Below are 15,781 nucleotides of genomic sequence, written 5' to 3'. Positions count from 1 at the left end.
TGATGGATATTTATAGACTATAGCTGTCTTTGAATGTCATATGGCACATCTCTATAGAATTAAAACTTGCACATATATGCATACAGTCCAAACCGGTATGCACGGAAAATAATTCTTTGTTTAAAATAAACTAAAATCAAACACATTTTAGTACAACTAATACATTTCTATAAATTTTACTTTTCCTCTAAATTTTGATGTTGAAATAACATTGCAATATTTGTCTTTAGACTTAATTTTTTCTCATAGTGTCTTGTTTTTTTAAAATGCATGAGTAGAATATGAAAACTACTTCAAATATCTGAAGCTATGTGGTCAGATAATTTCCCCCCAAATATCTTTATCTGAAGAATAGGAAAAAAAGATCCATTTTTGTCACTTACCCATAAACCCTGAAAAGACATACTTTCTAATTTGACAAAAAATATCATCTTCCATTTTAATGTTTGTTGTGCTTATAGCTCATGTGACAGAGTATTTGGTACCTTTAGTGTTTAACTTTTCTGTGTTATCTTTTGTATTCAGTGCATACATATTTCTCTTTGTAGCTTGGAACTATAATAGAGCACTATGACTATTTTTTAATGAAAGGAATTAAAATTACAAACATAAAATTTACATATTTCTTGGCTTCACATACACTGTTTTAATGTAAAAAGCAGTATTTTTATAAATATGTGATTCACATTTTCATTATTTTTTATTTTTAATGTGGGTGATGTGTAGTCAAAACTATGTACTTTTGACAATTTATTATTGCCTTAAAAACCCTAATTAAATTTATGTTCCTAGACTTGATGGCAATCCTTAAAATAAGTTAACACATCCTTAGTAATATACAGAGGCTCAAGAAAAAATAGGGTAGAGAAATCCCATTGGCAAGGGCTGTCTTGAGTGTTTTAATCTTCAATTTTTTGCCTTTCTCTAGTGATGCATTTGACAAATGTGTTTTTGTTATTCATTTATTGCTAAGTTATTACTTATGTTGAATTCTTATTACAATAAACAAACTAAAAACCTTGAAGACTTCTACCTAGAACCTAGAACACTGAACCAAGCCAAAGAAAGAGGTGTTACTGCCTTGGATAGGCCATGACTCTGAATGTCATTGCCAATGCTGTGAACATTTTCTTCAGCAATATGTGAGTCTCAGTTATGTGACCAGCAAGCCAGCAAGCACAGATTCTGTCTTTTGAAAAGTAATGGGGAAAAATCACATAAGATAACAACCCTTTGGGTTGCCTCCTTCACCCATCAATATCTCATTCCTCTGTTTTTCTTTTTCGCAACTTTTATTATTTCTTAAGTAGCAAGTCTCTGAGAGTGTTTCTTCAATTTTAAGAGAGTGATCAGATGGTAACCTCCATATTAACAAAGTCTTTGTTCACCAGTATGTCTCTATGCCAGTTGACATCAAAGGTGAGCTACATAGCACTGGTTACTTCTCTTTCTTTGGCTTCTGAGGAAATACACACTCTACTTCTCCACTCTCCAATTATTGCTTAGTTTCCCCATAGTGCATTCTCCTCTGATATTGCTGTAATCTACCCAATATAAACACTTTTTGTTTATGTGACAGGCAACTCAAATGTACTGTCTTCCAACCTAAGCCCTGTAATTCCCTGCCCTCTTTTCATTTTCTATTTCTGAAAATGTCACTAACTCTTCATTTAGTGCCTGAGCCCAAATCTTAGTTATTTTTTCTTTTGTTTTTCTCTCTTTTTGGTCCTTCTTTCCTTCCTTCCTTCCTTCCTTCCTTCCTTCCTTCCTTCCTTCTTTCTTTTGTGCTTCATACACAGTTCATCGTGGGTCATGCTGAATTCACCACTAACATAATTTCTCAGATATATTTCTTTTTATCTCCTCTGATAATTTTCCATGGATGTCAGCACCATCCCTCCCCAGCAATGAAGATGTCTTCTCTGTCTCTGTGAGGACTTAGGCAGTCCTTCTCCTGTGAGAGTATCAGTGCACCTACAAGTGAGCATTATACAGCTGCTCATTTCTAACATTCAGAACCTGCAGCATCCTACAGAACCAGAACTGTCTCCATCCCCTGGACTTTTTCTCATTTTCAGAATTTCATACATGTGTCCATTACAGTTTGCTTTTTGTTCCATAAGCATGCAAGCTCTTCATGCAGTCTTCTCCTGTTGTTTTTGTGTTTTTTTTTTCCGCCATTACTTAGATCTTATCTTGAATATTGTGGCTTTTTTTTTTTTTAAGAGAGGGTTTTCCCTCATATATTCTAACATTGGTCCTATGGCTTCTTTAGGCGGCATTTACACCTGAACTCAGTATAATATATACTTACTAAGCTGATTTCCTACCACTCATAATTTGACGTCTTTTTTTTTTAATTTCTCTGGAGTATTTCACAAACGTAATGAGACACTCTCTGTTCTCTGTTGCATAATACCAGCTACTATAACATTGAACATAGTATAAGTGTTTCAAACACTATTTTATTAAATGAGCAATATTATGGGTTGAATCTAAAGTGTTCCCCAAAGAATGATGGTTAAAGCCTTGGTCCCAGCTGATGAGGTTTAGCAATATGATTAGATGATGACTTCTTTAAAGTCATAGATGGATCAGTCGACCCACTATTGAAATAATGACTTGAGAGTGATATTGAGAGGTTACAGGCAGTATGGGGTAGTTCAAAGAAATAAGTCACAGAAAGTGGACCACTGAGGCATCTGTCTTGTTTCTAATCTCTTCCTCTCTGTTTCTTGGCCCCCATGAGCACATTTGTTTCACCATGCCCTTCTTCCTTAGTGTTATACCTCACCAAAATCCCAGAGCTATGGATTGAGACATCTGGAATATAAACCAATACAATCCTTCCTCTTTTGTATTGATTTTTTATTGAGCTCTACATTTTTCTCTGCTCCTCTCTGCCTCTCCCCTCCCCTAAAACCCTCTACCAAGAATCTTTCTTCTTTTAAGTAATTTTTCAGGTATATTTTCACAGGGATAAAAAGGTGACTAAAAGAAATAGGTATACAAATGAATACTCTGCTACCATAGATGAAAATTAATTGACAATATAACATGAGATCTTAGAATTATAATGTAAAGAAATAGGTAGCATTTAAAATGCTTTGAATTTATTTATTTTATAGGTATTAGTGCTATGCCTACGTGCATGTATGTGCACCATGTACATGCCTAGTGCCAAGGAAGATCAAAAGATGTCATATGATTACCCCAGTTCCCGGGATGACACTTGTGAACTAACATGTGTGACTGGGATTTGAAACTGAGTCCCCTGTAAGAGCGGCAGGTCCTCTCAATTTCTGAGTCATCTCTCCAGTTCCTCCTTTATAAATATTTTAAATATGGAAAACATAATAGAGAATGACAACAAACCTAGGTTTAAACTGAGGACCAGCTTGGCTTTTTTCAGTTCCAACGTTATGTAATCCCCTTGCTGCCCTTCACCGTGCAAGAGTACTCCTTCACTTTCCGAGGTCTTGAATTTCAAAGCAATGACATCTTTGAGTGTTTTCATCTTCTTGTTTCTGAAGCGGTACGGTAACACAACATGGCCATCAAAGTTGATAACATCAGCCCCTGAGAGGAGAGAGAAATACCTCATTAGTCTGGTAGCTTTAGATGAGGATCCACTTCCAGCTGGTGCCTGCTCAGGAAAGTCGGAGTTAGTGAGTGCTTTCCTGAAAAATATAGATCCCAGTGTTGTCCTAAAGTGGATTGGCTGGAGAGTTTTGATAAGAATGACCATAACCATATCTATCAATATAGAATTTTATTTCAATTGCTATATTAATAATAAAAACTCATTGAATATGAATATGATTGAAATTTTTACTTGGAAATGTATAGTTTGTGGAAAAAAAGCAAAGGAAAATTAATTGATCTTTTGATAGTTTCATACCACATGTGTTGATGATATTCACCTCACCTCCCAATTCTTTCAGGTCCAACCCCATAAGATATAAGACTTTATATCTCTACTTTTTAAAAATTCATCAAGGTCAGCTAATTACATTTTAGGCACTCTTTTCCAATATGACCTCTTTGGTAGCTTCGGATATCTGTCCCAGACTGCATATTGGCCCCTTGCCTTTGGAGTGGGGAAATGTGGCACAAATGATTTAGGCTCCAATGATTAAACTCAGATATCCTGGGTTACCATTTCTGAGCTGGAAAACAACTATCCAGTCGTACTGTGACTGACTGGAGGAACTCTAATTTGAATGTAGGGGTCCCATTGACATTTTCAGAATTGGGTGAGAATGCAGATTGTGTATTATGTTTGCTCCATCATTGTTGCACCTTTCCACAGTCATTTAGTCACTTGTTCAGTGAGCGAGGGATGTGTATTATCCATGCCTGGGCAGTGGGTTTCCAGATGGTGGAATGACACTAAGGAGAATTAGCAAAATATACATCAAATATTTCTACAGCCAGCATGGGAGTTGCTACTTTTAGATATGTATTGTGAAGATACTTTCAAAATCCTGAGTCTGTTACCTTTTCATTTTTATATTTCAGAAAATTTGGTCAAACTGAATTGTTCTAGTAGCTGAAAAGCATAGTTCTGGACAAAGTCAGCCTTGAGGCTACGAGAGTTCTTCCTAAAACACTCCCACGTGAAGACAGTTGGGGAAAGAACAGGGAGTTGAAAGCTCACTGGAGAAATGTTTTCTCATTTTATGTTCTGATTTTCTAGCATGTGCTTAGTTCCAGTACTGCGGGGAGCAGTTTGACTTGTGGTAAGTAGAGTGAACCATTTGACCAGCTTTGTCCCCAACATGGTGTCAGAAGAGGTGAGGGATACTCTTACCATCCAGCCCTTTTTGATTACCACCTGTAAAGCATTTGTTCTCTACAGAGTGAACAGCAGCAACTGTTTCTAACATTATCTAAGGCTAAAGGTAAGTTTTCCATAAACTCGTCAATAGTTTTCACATGCTTTAAAAGCACGGAGGTGATGATCTCAAATTTATGCCTTTAAATCAAAGTTGAAATAATGCTGTTTTCAAAAGTTGAAAGAGGAGCTTAGTAGAAGCTTCAGTTAGTAAAGCGCTAGATATGGAAGCACATGGAAAGCTAGGAGTGGTGCGGCTAGCTTGTAATGTCAGCCCAGGCTGGGTAAAGACAGGAGAAGCCCCAAAGCTTACTCTTCAGCCAATCTTGCTGAATCTATAAACTTCAGGTTCACTAAGATCCTGTCTCCAAAACCTAAGGATGAGACATAGGAAAATTCATGACTTTGGCCTCTTACTTCCACAGGCTCAAATACACACACGCGCATATATCAGAACGTCAACACACATTCATATCGCAAACAAATACATTATTAAAGGCATATTCATTAACTGAAAGCTTCAAGAGGCAAACTTAACCATGTGCCCTGCGTTTTTGTATAATCAGCGCTGTTGTCCATAAAGAGCCCTTCATAATCATTAGACTCCTGCTCTCACCAACCGCATCCCAGAGTTTATATTAATACAGAGGGTGGGGGAACAATCATTAAGTCTTGGCTCCTGTTCACACTGTAAAGCCAATTAAACTAGATCTTAATCATCTATCCTGTCATAGCTGAACTCCAGTGGCAACATCTTCATCATCCATGATGAGAGATAAAGGCAGGAAAAAAACAGCACCCGATATTCTATTCGGATCTCAGGTTGTATTTATAAGCCCACAGTTGGGAGAAATTTCTTTTTCTTTTTTCTTTTCTTGAAAAGTGAATAAATAAAAAACCTGAGAAGGGAGTCAGTTATGACCTCTGGAGAGTAATTTTCCCCCAACTTCCTATCAGTGGCAATTGAATAATAGAGCCATCATTGTTTTATATGCCTTCTATATATATTTTTTTTTAATTTATTTATTTATTTATTAAAGATTTCTGTCTCTTCCCCACCCCCCCGCCTCCCCTTCCCCCCCCCCCCCCCCAATCAAGTCCCCCTCCCTCGTCAGCCCAAAAAGCAATCAGGGTTCCCTGCCCTGTGGGAAGTCCAAGGACCACCCTCCTCCATCCAGGTCTCGTAATGTTTCTCATTCAGATTCCAGGAAGCAAATGTCCCTTCAGCCTAGATAAAGGCAAGAAATCTCTACTTTTATATGTTTATATATGTAGAAATCTGTATGCAGTGCCAGGAACAGATTTGTACAAATGTGGATACTTTCTTGCCTCACACTTAGAACAATGGGAAGGTGTGACAGAGAAAATGGGTGTGGTTTATTGCCTCTATACAGTCCTATAATACTGATGAAAATCATGAAGAGAAGTTATTCACGTTGCCCACTCTCATTTTACCCATGATAAATCCTTAGTGGTGGGCTGAAAAACTGATAAAATGATCTTCAAGCCAGACCTCCTACATTACAAAGTCAAATCTGTTCCTCTATGAATAGCTTAAATTCTTTTGAAATATCCACATACTCTCTTGTGACGGTGAGTGGAGAGCTAGTTTGGAAATGATAAAACTCCCTGAAATGATCTGTGTATTATAATTTATACTTAAACACCTATCATAATCCTTTAAAAGAGTTTGGGATATTGTACAATAATGCAAATAACACCCACCACAGATTAGTTCTATTTCCTATGAAAAATAAATTTAAATTTCACTTGAAGTCTAATAATATATTGTGCTTATTTTAGGACAAAGCTAATTTTTTTCTATGATTTTGATTACTTATCACTCCCTAAAATTAAGAATTCTCTGCAGTGATTAAATATGTGTGGTTGAACTGTTTAAGCAATCTGAACAACAATAATGGCTATTCAAAAGTGAATGTCAAATCATAGTGTTTCCACAATTTTGCTTCTAACAATAACTCAGGGAGCTGGGAGTGTACCCAACTCATCAAATCCTTGTGCAATGAGGCCGTTCTTGTTTTGTTAATTGGGCTGAGGCTTTTTAGTCTCTGAATTTGTATAAGATGTTCTGGAGAATTTTTATCATGTAAGCACTGCATTTTATTTTAAAATATCTTGGATATATTTCTACCAAAAACATGTTCACTGTTTCAAAATTTCTTAACATATATTAAAAGTAGAATGTAAATCCTATAAATCATTTTTACAAGTAATGTTAATAATCAGTAAATTTGTCCAAATGTTAGATTTTTGAACTTATCTAACAAGATATGCATTTATCCTAAGTGTGGCATAATCTATACATTATATATATATGTATATGAGTGTAATCTATGTATGAAACTTGAATATAGTATAAAATGATATAGGTTGTTGCATGTACTCTAGAATATATAGCATTATATAAAATATATAAATATACACTGTTTATATGTATTAATATATAACAATATTTGTGTGTGAAAAAAATTAAATTTATAATCATACTAGAATTCATAATATATAAATACCAAGTCACTTCAAACATTTGAAATTAATTTCTAAACAGATTTAAAAATATAAGATGTAATTCACTAGAATATCAATTTTTGCATAAAGACACATCCCTATATTTTTTGAAATCATGTGTCAATATTTATAAATGTTGATCTACTTCATGAAATAATATGATGGACATTTTTATTCTTACTACCCTTTCATATTTATTCCTTGTGTATGTATAGGTGTGAAAGTCCACTTGGTTTGTGTGTGTGTGTGTTTGTGTGTGTGTGTGTTTGTGTGTGTGTGTGTTTGTGTGTGTGTGGTGTATGCACATAGGAGTGTGTAGATGTGTGTGCTTGTGTACATGCAGAAACTAGAGGAGCATATGCATGCTCTTCTCTTTAACTCTTGGCTTTGTTTCCTTGAGACAGGCCATCTCAATGACCTTGGAGTTAAGCTAGCAAAAAGGAAACCTCTGAAATCAGGTTTTTTCTAACTAGTCTTATAAGAACTTCGGGGGTAGAAAAATCATTGCTGATCAATGTTCAAGAAAGATGTGTTGAATATCTGGCATGTTGTCATTTGCATTTTAGTAAACTAGTATCATAAAAACTTTTGTTATATTTAGCCTAAAATTAAAGGACTGGATTGGATGACATTTCTAAAATCACCTTTTTCTTCTTTAATGGACAATTATAAGTAGACATATAGCTGCGATCATCAGATAAGTCCCAATCATCAGGAAAGTCTTTGATAATTGTAGATAAGTTCTAGGGTTATGATTGTGGGTAGGAATTAACTAGAGTAGACATGAACTCTGATGGAATCTATCTCTTGATTTTTTTCATGTGCTTGGAGCTTATTACATTTTTCAAGGCTCTTTCCATTCAGTGTAGTTGTGACTTAAGCCTAAAGAACTGAAGTGGGTTATTTTAATAGATCCTTTCAATCTGACTAGATCTAGACTAGTTGGAAAATAAACAATAAAAAAGAACTGCAATCACTTTCATGAAAACTAAAATGTAACTCTTTGTACAACTTTTCTTTGTCATTGCTTCATACCATGTCATAAACCTGGCATTGGTTAGTTGTTACTATGAGTTATGGTTTCCCCCTGCTGTGCTGCAGATCTACAGTGCTTACACAGGAGCCCCCTCAGTTCCCGGTGCACTGATGTAGGGAAGACAGGGATCTCAGCACAGTGTTCAGTTCCACAGATAGTGGAGAGGATCCTTCATTAGGATTTTCTCTGGGAACATGGGCTACAAAAAGTCCCCAGGGAAGTTCACGCTATGACCATAGGCCTCACTCAGCCTGAAGTTTCTGTATACTGAGTTGCTTCCACCCACTTGTATGCTTCCAAGTACAATGTCATGCCAGCCTATGCCAATCTCTAAGCAAAGATAGGAAATATCAGGAGATGTAGTACAAATTTAAGTTCTAGAAGTTGGAGCCATCTACAATGTGTACCTTCTTCACGGCAACAGGATCACCTTGGTTTGTTTTTATGGCTGTTCTTATTTGCACTTTACAGATTTCCTTAGTCATGGAACATAGGTTACCCACCACAAAAAGCCATGACCAGAATGGCTAGAATTAAAACTAGTTTGCTCTTTTCCTTAACTTTCATATTTGGTTTTTGATGTCATTTATGTCTTTTATCACTCCTTTATTGATTCAGAGAGTTTTCTTCTCTCTTATTCTTCAAAATATGGCTTCTCTTTTATTACTCTGATCCTTTTTCTCTTGTGAAGTCACATAGAAAATATTTCTTTTTTTTCACCAACTTGGTTGCCACTTCTCTATATAGTTTACACACCAAAACCCTAACTGCCTGGAAGACTGATCCACATTGATATTCCCCAAGTATATTTGTCTTTACTCGTCAAGTATGTATCTCCTTTTATGGGCTTCCTTGCCCTTGCTGTCTAATTTAACACTAAGTCACTTAAGCTGTAGAGCAAGATCTTTTTGGAGCTCTTCTACCTTTTCCCAACCCATATCATAACTACGTCCATGTCCTGGAAAATATAGCACTTCTTAAGTTTAAAACTTATGTACTCCCTTTATATATAATAATACAGCTGCCTCACATTTGGTAACATACATTGTATTTGCAGACTTAAGGGAATAATTCCTATACTCCTGTCAATTAACCCTTGCACTGATGCTCTAGAAACTGGAAACTCTTCTCATATAAAGATTTTTGCCAAGAATAGGAAAGCCTATGTTCTGTNATAAACTTTAGTAATAGCAATTCCTGCATCCTCCCCACTGTCTCTTACTCAGAGCACATTCCCCATTGTTTATTAAAATAAGATGCTAAACCAACTGAAAATCTGGTTGAGATCATGGGAGTCTCAATGAGAATGGACATGTTGTCTTCATCTGATCACACTTCAACCATTGCCCAAGTTTTAGAAAAGACTTACCCACTGGAAAGTTTGTCTCTATAAGACAGTGATGCCCTAATAACCCACTGGACCTTGCCAAACTTGATGTCATAATTCTTTGGGTTGTGCTGAAACTATATTGTTAGGGTCTCATTTCCTCTGGGGACATTGCATTCTAAGGAAAAGACTTTGTATTATTACACTTTGCATTCTCAGCTTTATAAACTCTTCTTAAAGTGATCTAACTACAATGTGTCTTTGAAATATCAAGGCAAAATGGGAAATGAGCTATGTTCCTGCATCCCTACAAACCCATACAAAATTTGGTGAAATTAATTTTCTAAGATAAAAACAAATATCATGTAAGGGATGTGTGTTTGTGGGTTTCTATATAATTAGTTTAAAACGAATTATAGTAGTTATACTCATATGGTATTGGTTTATAAGTCAAAGGCTTAGACATTTAACTTCTACATGAGTTTTATTGTAACACATTTTTCTTTTAATTGAATGTATTGAAGAGAAACTTACTTGTTGTAAGATTAGAGTTGGCAAGCTTATTAAGATAATCTTTCAACATGGTTATTAAGTTAGTAAGACATTCCTTTAACACAGTTATTTTGGACTAAATTGAGATTAAATATTTATTGACATTCAGAGGAAAGATGGATTTGTTCCTGTATTTATTTTATTTTTATTGAATTACTTCATGAAAATCTATTAATGTGCAATGACATATGAGTAGTTCCTTATGCGGTTGGCTCATTGAAAACAGAGTAGACATAGGAAAAATGTTAGTAAATTTTGAAATCACATTACCAAAATTTCATTATTCAATATCAAACACAAAAAGAAAACTCAATGTGCCCTCTGCTTCCATGAATGGTCATTCGCATGCATGTACATCATTACAAAGACCACCTACCAATTTCTCTCCCACCTCTAACAGCTCACAGGACACCTGGAAATCAGAAAATCTTCTTTCCAAGTGGCTTATAATTCTCATAAACCTCATATTGCATAAATAATATGAATTTTCTAAAAATTTTCAAAATTTTTATTTGTAGAAAAATCCAGGAGGAAGCTATTTTTTTTCATAAAACAAAAGAGAAATTATGATTGCCTTCTCTGTGCTAACATTATTGTCCAATGAAAAGAATTCTTCAGTGATCTCATCTAATTCCCATTTCCTGGGAGGTCCATATGGAGGCAAGGAAGGGCTGTAAAGGAGAGAGGATAGGAGATGAGAGCATGAAGGAACGGAATGGTTGAGGGGAAAGAAGGGCAGAGTGGAAGAACAATAAAAGAGAGACCTTGATAAAGAGAGTCACCATGGGGTTAAGAAGAAACCTGGTGCTAGGGAAATTCCCAAGAATCCACAAGAATGTCTCCCGCTAAGACTCTTAGTAATAGCCGAGACAGAGCCTGAATTGGGCCTTCCACTGAAATAAGATTGGTGAATATTCCAACTATCATCACAGAATCTTCATCCAGCAACTGATGGAACCAGATGCTGAGATCCATAGCCAAGTACCAGGCTGACCTCTGGAAATTCAATCAAAGAGAGGGAGGAGGAAATACATGAGCAAGTCAGGTCAAGATCATGAAGGGGAAATCTACAGAGACAGCTGAACAAAGCTGTGGAAACTCAGGAACTCTAGACTGACAGCTGCGGAGTATCCATGGTACCAAACTAGGCCCTCTGTATGTGGGAGACAGTGGTGAAGCACGGATTATCTGTGAGGTACCTGGCAGTAGAACCAGGATCTATCACTGGTGCATGAGCTAGATTATCAGAGCCCGTTCTCTATGGTGGGATGCTGTGTTCAACCTTAATGCAGAGGGGAGGGATTGGTCTTGCCCCAACTTAATGTGCCAGACTTTGTTGATTTCCCATGGGAGCCCTTACCAATTGGGAGGAGCGGATGGGAAGAGGACTGGGAGTAGAAAGGGGGAAGAGGGGAAACTGGATAAAATGTAAAATGAAATAAAAAATAAATTAAAATTAAAGAAAATGAAAACCACAAAAAGGAATTCTATAGTGTTGATTATGAAATAATCTGCATTTCTGCCAGAAAAAAAAAAATGTCTAAATGGTGAGCTCCAATTAAAGGTTATAAAATAAATGTAAGAAACAGGCATCAAGCAAATCCTCAGAGCCCCTTTTGATGCAAAGAATTCCTAGCATTCATTGGTTTAAAAACAAACCAACAAACAAGCAAAAGCATCACTAGTTCCATTTAAAACATCACTCTCAGTATGATCGTCTAAATCTTAGTGCTGCAGATATGGTTCTGGAGAAATGGAACTAGGAGGTTTTTTGGAGGTGCTATTATAGAATGTCATTAACATTGAGGAAAACATCAATACTTCCTATTAGCAGAGGAGGAGAGGTGGAAACAAGGAGGGATGGAAATCAGTGGCAGCCTCTCTAGACACTTCTTGTTATATCTGTGGTTCACTTCCAATTCCCTGTCTTAATGATGTCTTGTCCTCCTTTTGTGCTTTAACAATTTGGTCTGGCTGATCCTGGAAGACTGTCCTTTCTTGAGTTAGACAAGCCTTCAAGCACACAGCCCAAATGCAAACAATCTTGGAGGATTTGCAACCCAGATGCTACTTATACTGAAAGAACATGTTCTCAGTCACTATTCACCTTTCATTTTGTCTCAAGATCAGGTGTCTGACAACTAGGTACAGTTCCTGGGCAGTAAAGATCATGTAACCAAAGTCATGACTGCCTTCTAGGCCTTACCCATTTCTATGCAAAGTACAAGGAACTGTTATTCACAGCACACCCTGACAGAGGCTGGTGAATCACTGTAACCCCATTTCAACTGATCCAGTATTGAAGTTTACACTCTTCTCTTGCGAAACAGGGAATAATAAACTGTCTTCAAGTGCTACATACCAGTTCATATCAGATTGACCACACTCTAGTTCTCATTTCTTCTTCAACATTTAAAGAAAATCTCATCATAATTTGTAGGAAAATGAGAGAAAGATACAAATTTTGATCAAATAAAAGAAGAATCTTGGAGTTGAATAAACCAAAGGCTTAATGGAATGGAATAGAATATACCCTTAACTAAGGTCAAAAATTACTCTCCAAAGCACTAAATACAAGCCATTGAGATGGCTCTGTAGGTAAAGGGGCTTGCTCTATAAAGGGGCTTGTCTGGCACCATGAATTCTCTTCCTAGAACCAACAAACAAGCAGAATGAGAACTAACCTACTAACCTACAATTTTGATTTAGGACCTCCACACATAAATTAATAATTATGAGTAATAATTAAATATTTTAATTTACTTAACTGTCTTAATTGTTAAACATGATTTTAGAGACTTGTCTTTTCTTTAGCTACCCCATATTCCAGTGCTCTATGCTAGCATGTTCTCAAGTCCATAAGAAATCAAAGAACAGCAGTTGCACAAGCTACCCCTTTAAAATTACAAGCCTGATGCAGACCCCATAGATATGCATTTCACCAACTATTCCCACAGTTGTTCATGAAATCAGTGTAATGTATAAGAGTTAACTGGTGAACAACCTTAAGCTTCTTTATTCTATTTTCTTGAAAAGTAAATGAGTTGATTCTAACAATTTCTTATTATCTGCAAAGAACTGAACATATGCTCAGTGTATTGTGGACTTGTTTCTATGGTGTTGTACATCAGCACTACGTTTATGTGTGGTCTGATTTCATATACCTTTGGGTGGAACTTACCTCAAGCATAAAATAGGACAAAGAAAGCTCATAATGTATACATGCTTTGAAATAAAATGTGGTCTCTCCTCTCCACCAGAGTAGGCTTTGTCCTGCCTGTCAAAGCTCGAAGTGGTTCTCTGAGACCTGGTCATTCTCACACTTCAGTAACTTGGGCACTGGAGGAGACCTGATTCACTGTGAAGGAACTGTAAAGGTGTTGTCCTTTACTGTGTGACACCCACACACTCACGCGCACCTTGGTGAACAGGCTGAATTAATTTATTTCTACAAACAAATAATGTTCCTGCCACTTGACCAGAGACTCAGCCCCGACAAAGATAAAATGAATGGTGTTCCTGGAATAGACCTTAGAACTTTCTCACTCTGAGGAGACAACCAGCTTGTGCCCATGAATGTTGTTGGCTTCTTAAAATCATTTCGGTCTGTTGAAGTGTCTCCCTTGCCTTCTCAGTTTTGATCCAGATCTGGGTGACAGGCATATTTGTTTCTGATTATCTACCAACATAGAAAAGTAACTAGGAAACTGATTTAATGACTAATATTTGACAATAGTGGAGAAAAGAGGCTGTGTGAGATGTGCTAAGCTTGCAAGGGGGCGACCTTTATCCATTTTGTAACTGCGGAAGGTGTCTAGTGATGCTGGTGTTATTTAAACATTATGAAAGACAAAATGATTTTTTCAATGTGAAAGTCATACCTGTAGTCTTGCACATAACTCACTTAGTTACCAATTTGAGATACAGGCCTTAAAAATTTAAAGCTGATGCTAGAGTTTAAGACTTTTGAAATTGCTGGGATGGACTAAATGCATTTTGCATCTGAGAAGGGCATGAATTTGGGATGGTTAGAAGAGAATGCTCTGAAATTTGAGTACCTCCCATAATATTGTTGTATAAAGCAAAAACTGATGTGATAACTTCAAGAGGTGATGGCTCTGGGAGGCGATTGGTTCATCAGAATATAACCCTCATGGTTGGCATCAATGTTCACACAAAGACCTCAGAATTCCTTGGCCCTTTCACTACACGAGAGTACAATGAGATGACATGTATGTATTGGCAATGTCTCAGCTGACAATCCTGCCAGGTTCTTAGCTGGGACTTCTCAGGAAGACAACTGTTAGAAACGTTCTATATGTCATCCTTGTTTTGTCGTATTTTGTTACTTGTCACAGCCTGAACCCAAAGGATAACTATCAGATATAGTCAGTTATTTATTATGCACCATTCTGTATCCTCAGATCTAGTTACTTGCTGAAGAAATTACTCATAACTTCTAAAGCAACACTAATATCAGGCTAGCATCTCTGTGCAGAGCTGAAGAAAATAGGGACACCCAGGATGTATCCTGTAAGAGATGAAGAAGACCAGACTCTAGGTTCAGGTTTCAACTTTTGCACTATGGAGAGTGTGCTTTCTATGATCTCTTTAACACCACATTCTGGACAACCTTGTCAGTTTTGTAGGGGATTAGGGTGCCTGCATCTCATGTGAAAGGTCTGGTGGGAACTTCTCATCATGAGAAAGCTGTGATGGTCTGACAGTTTGTCTAGCATAAGCTTTATTTAGGACTGTTTGCCTTACATTCAATGGAAATGAAGCATAATGCAGACTCTGTAAGACATCTTTAAAACAATGTCACATATTGATTGGTGGATAGATATGTAGTGATCTAAGGATCTTAGGAACTCAAACATGTGTTTTCCCAGGAAGCCGAGGTTTGGGTCTGTACTGGCAAATTCATGTGTGTCTCATTACACATGGAAGTGAACAATGAACACTTCAAACAGTTGTTTTTAAATGGAGACTGCAGAACCATCTCAAACTGTCACAGACATCTTAAAGACAATATACAATATTTAAATGATTCTTGAGGATCATGAACATACATTTGTGATCATCTTTATAAAATGTTCAGAATGGTGCAGCCATGTGCCTCACTTGGCAGAGTGCTTGCCTAGAATGCAGAAGACAATAGGTTTGATTTTGAGCATTGTGTAAGCTAGTTCTGGCATTGCAAGCAAGAGGACCAGGAGTTTCAGTTTATCTTTGGCTAGCTAACAACATTAAGAAAAGTGTGGGCCATATAAGGCCAATATTACGTAAAGGAATAAAATGTCATTATTATTCCATTTAATTGTTCTCATTTCATGAACACACATATTAATTCATGTGGCCTATAGCTAATCTTATAGTCGCAAGTTCCCCATTTTTCATGTGGTTAAAGCCCCTTAAGTGTGTGGATGATATATTCACTAAGGACTTTACAAACGCAAAATTTGTTTTAGTAATACATGTATATGTAAAACCTCAGTTG

The 15,781-nt window shown here is 36.6% G+C and overlaps 1 protein-coding gene across 1 annotated transcript in view; it reads right to left on the bottom strand.

Annotated features, from left to right (window-relative positions):
* The window catches only part of Cntnap2 (contactin associated protein 2), a 1,600,222-nt gene that overhangs the window by 1,186,167 nt on the left and 398,274 nt on the right, over positions 1 to 15,781 (bottom strand). Inside the window, exon 6 of the mRNA XM_050164469.1 lies at positions 3,376 to 3,579. Within this exon, the coding sequence (XP_050020426.1) occupies positions 3,376 to 3,579 (204 nt within the window). The remainder of the gene's footprint in view (positions 1 to 3,375; positions 3,580 to 15,781) is intronic.

Source organism: Alexandromys fortis, unplaced genomic scaffold (genome assembly GCF_014885135.2).
Source record: "Alexandromys fortis isolate MF-2015 unplaced genomic scaffold, M_Fortis_MF-2015_v1.1 scaffold_133, whole genome shotgun sequence".
In the NCBI taxonomy this organism is placed as follows: Eukaryota; Metazoa; Chordata; class Mammalia; order Rodentia; family Cricetidae; genus Alexandromys; species Alexandromys fortis.
Note: the sequence above shows the minus strand (reverse complement) of the source record. Positions and strands in the feature narration are given on the sequence as shown.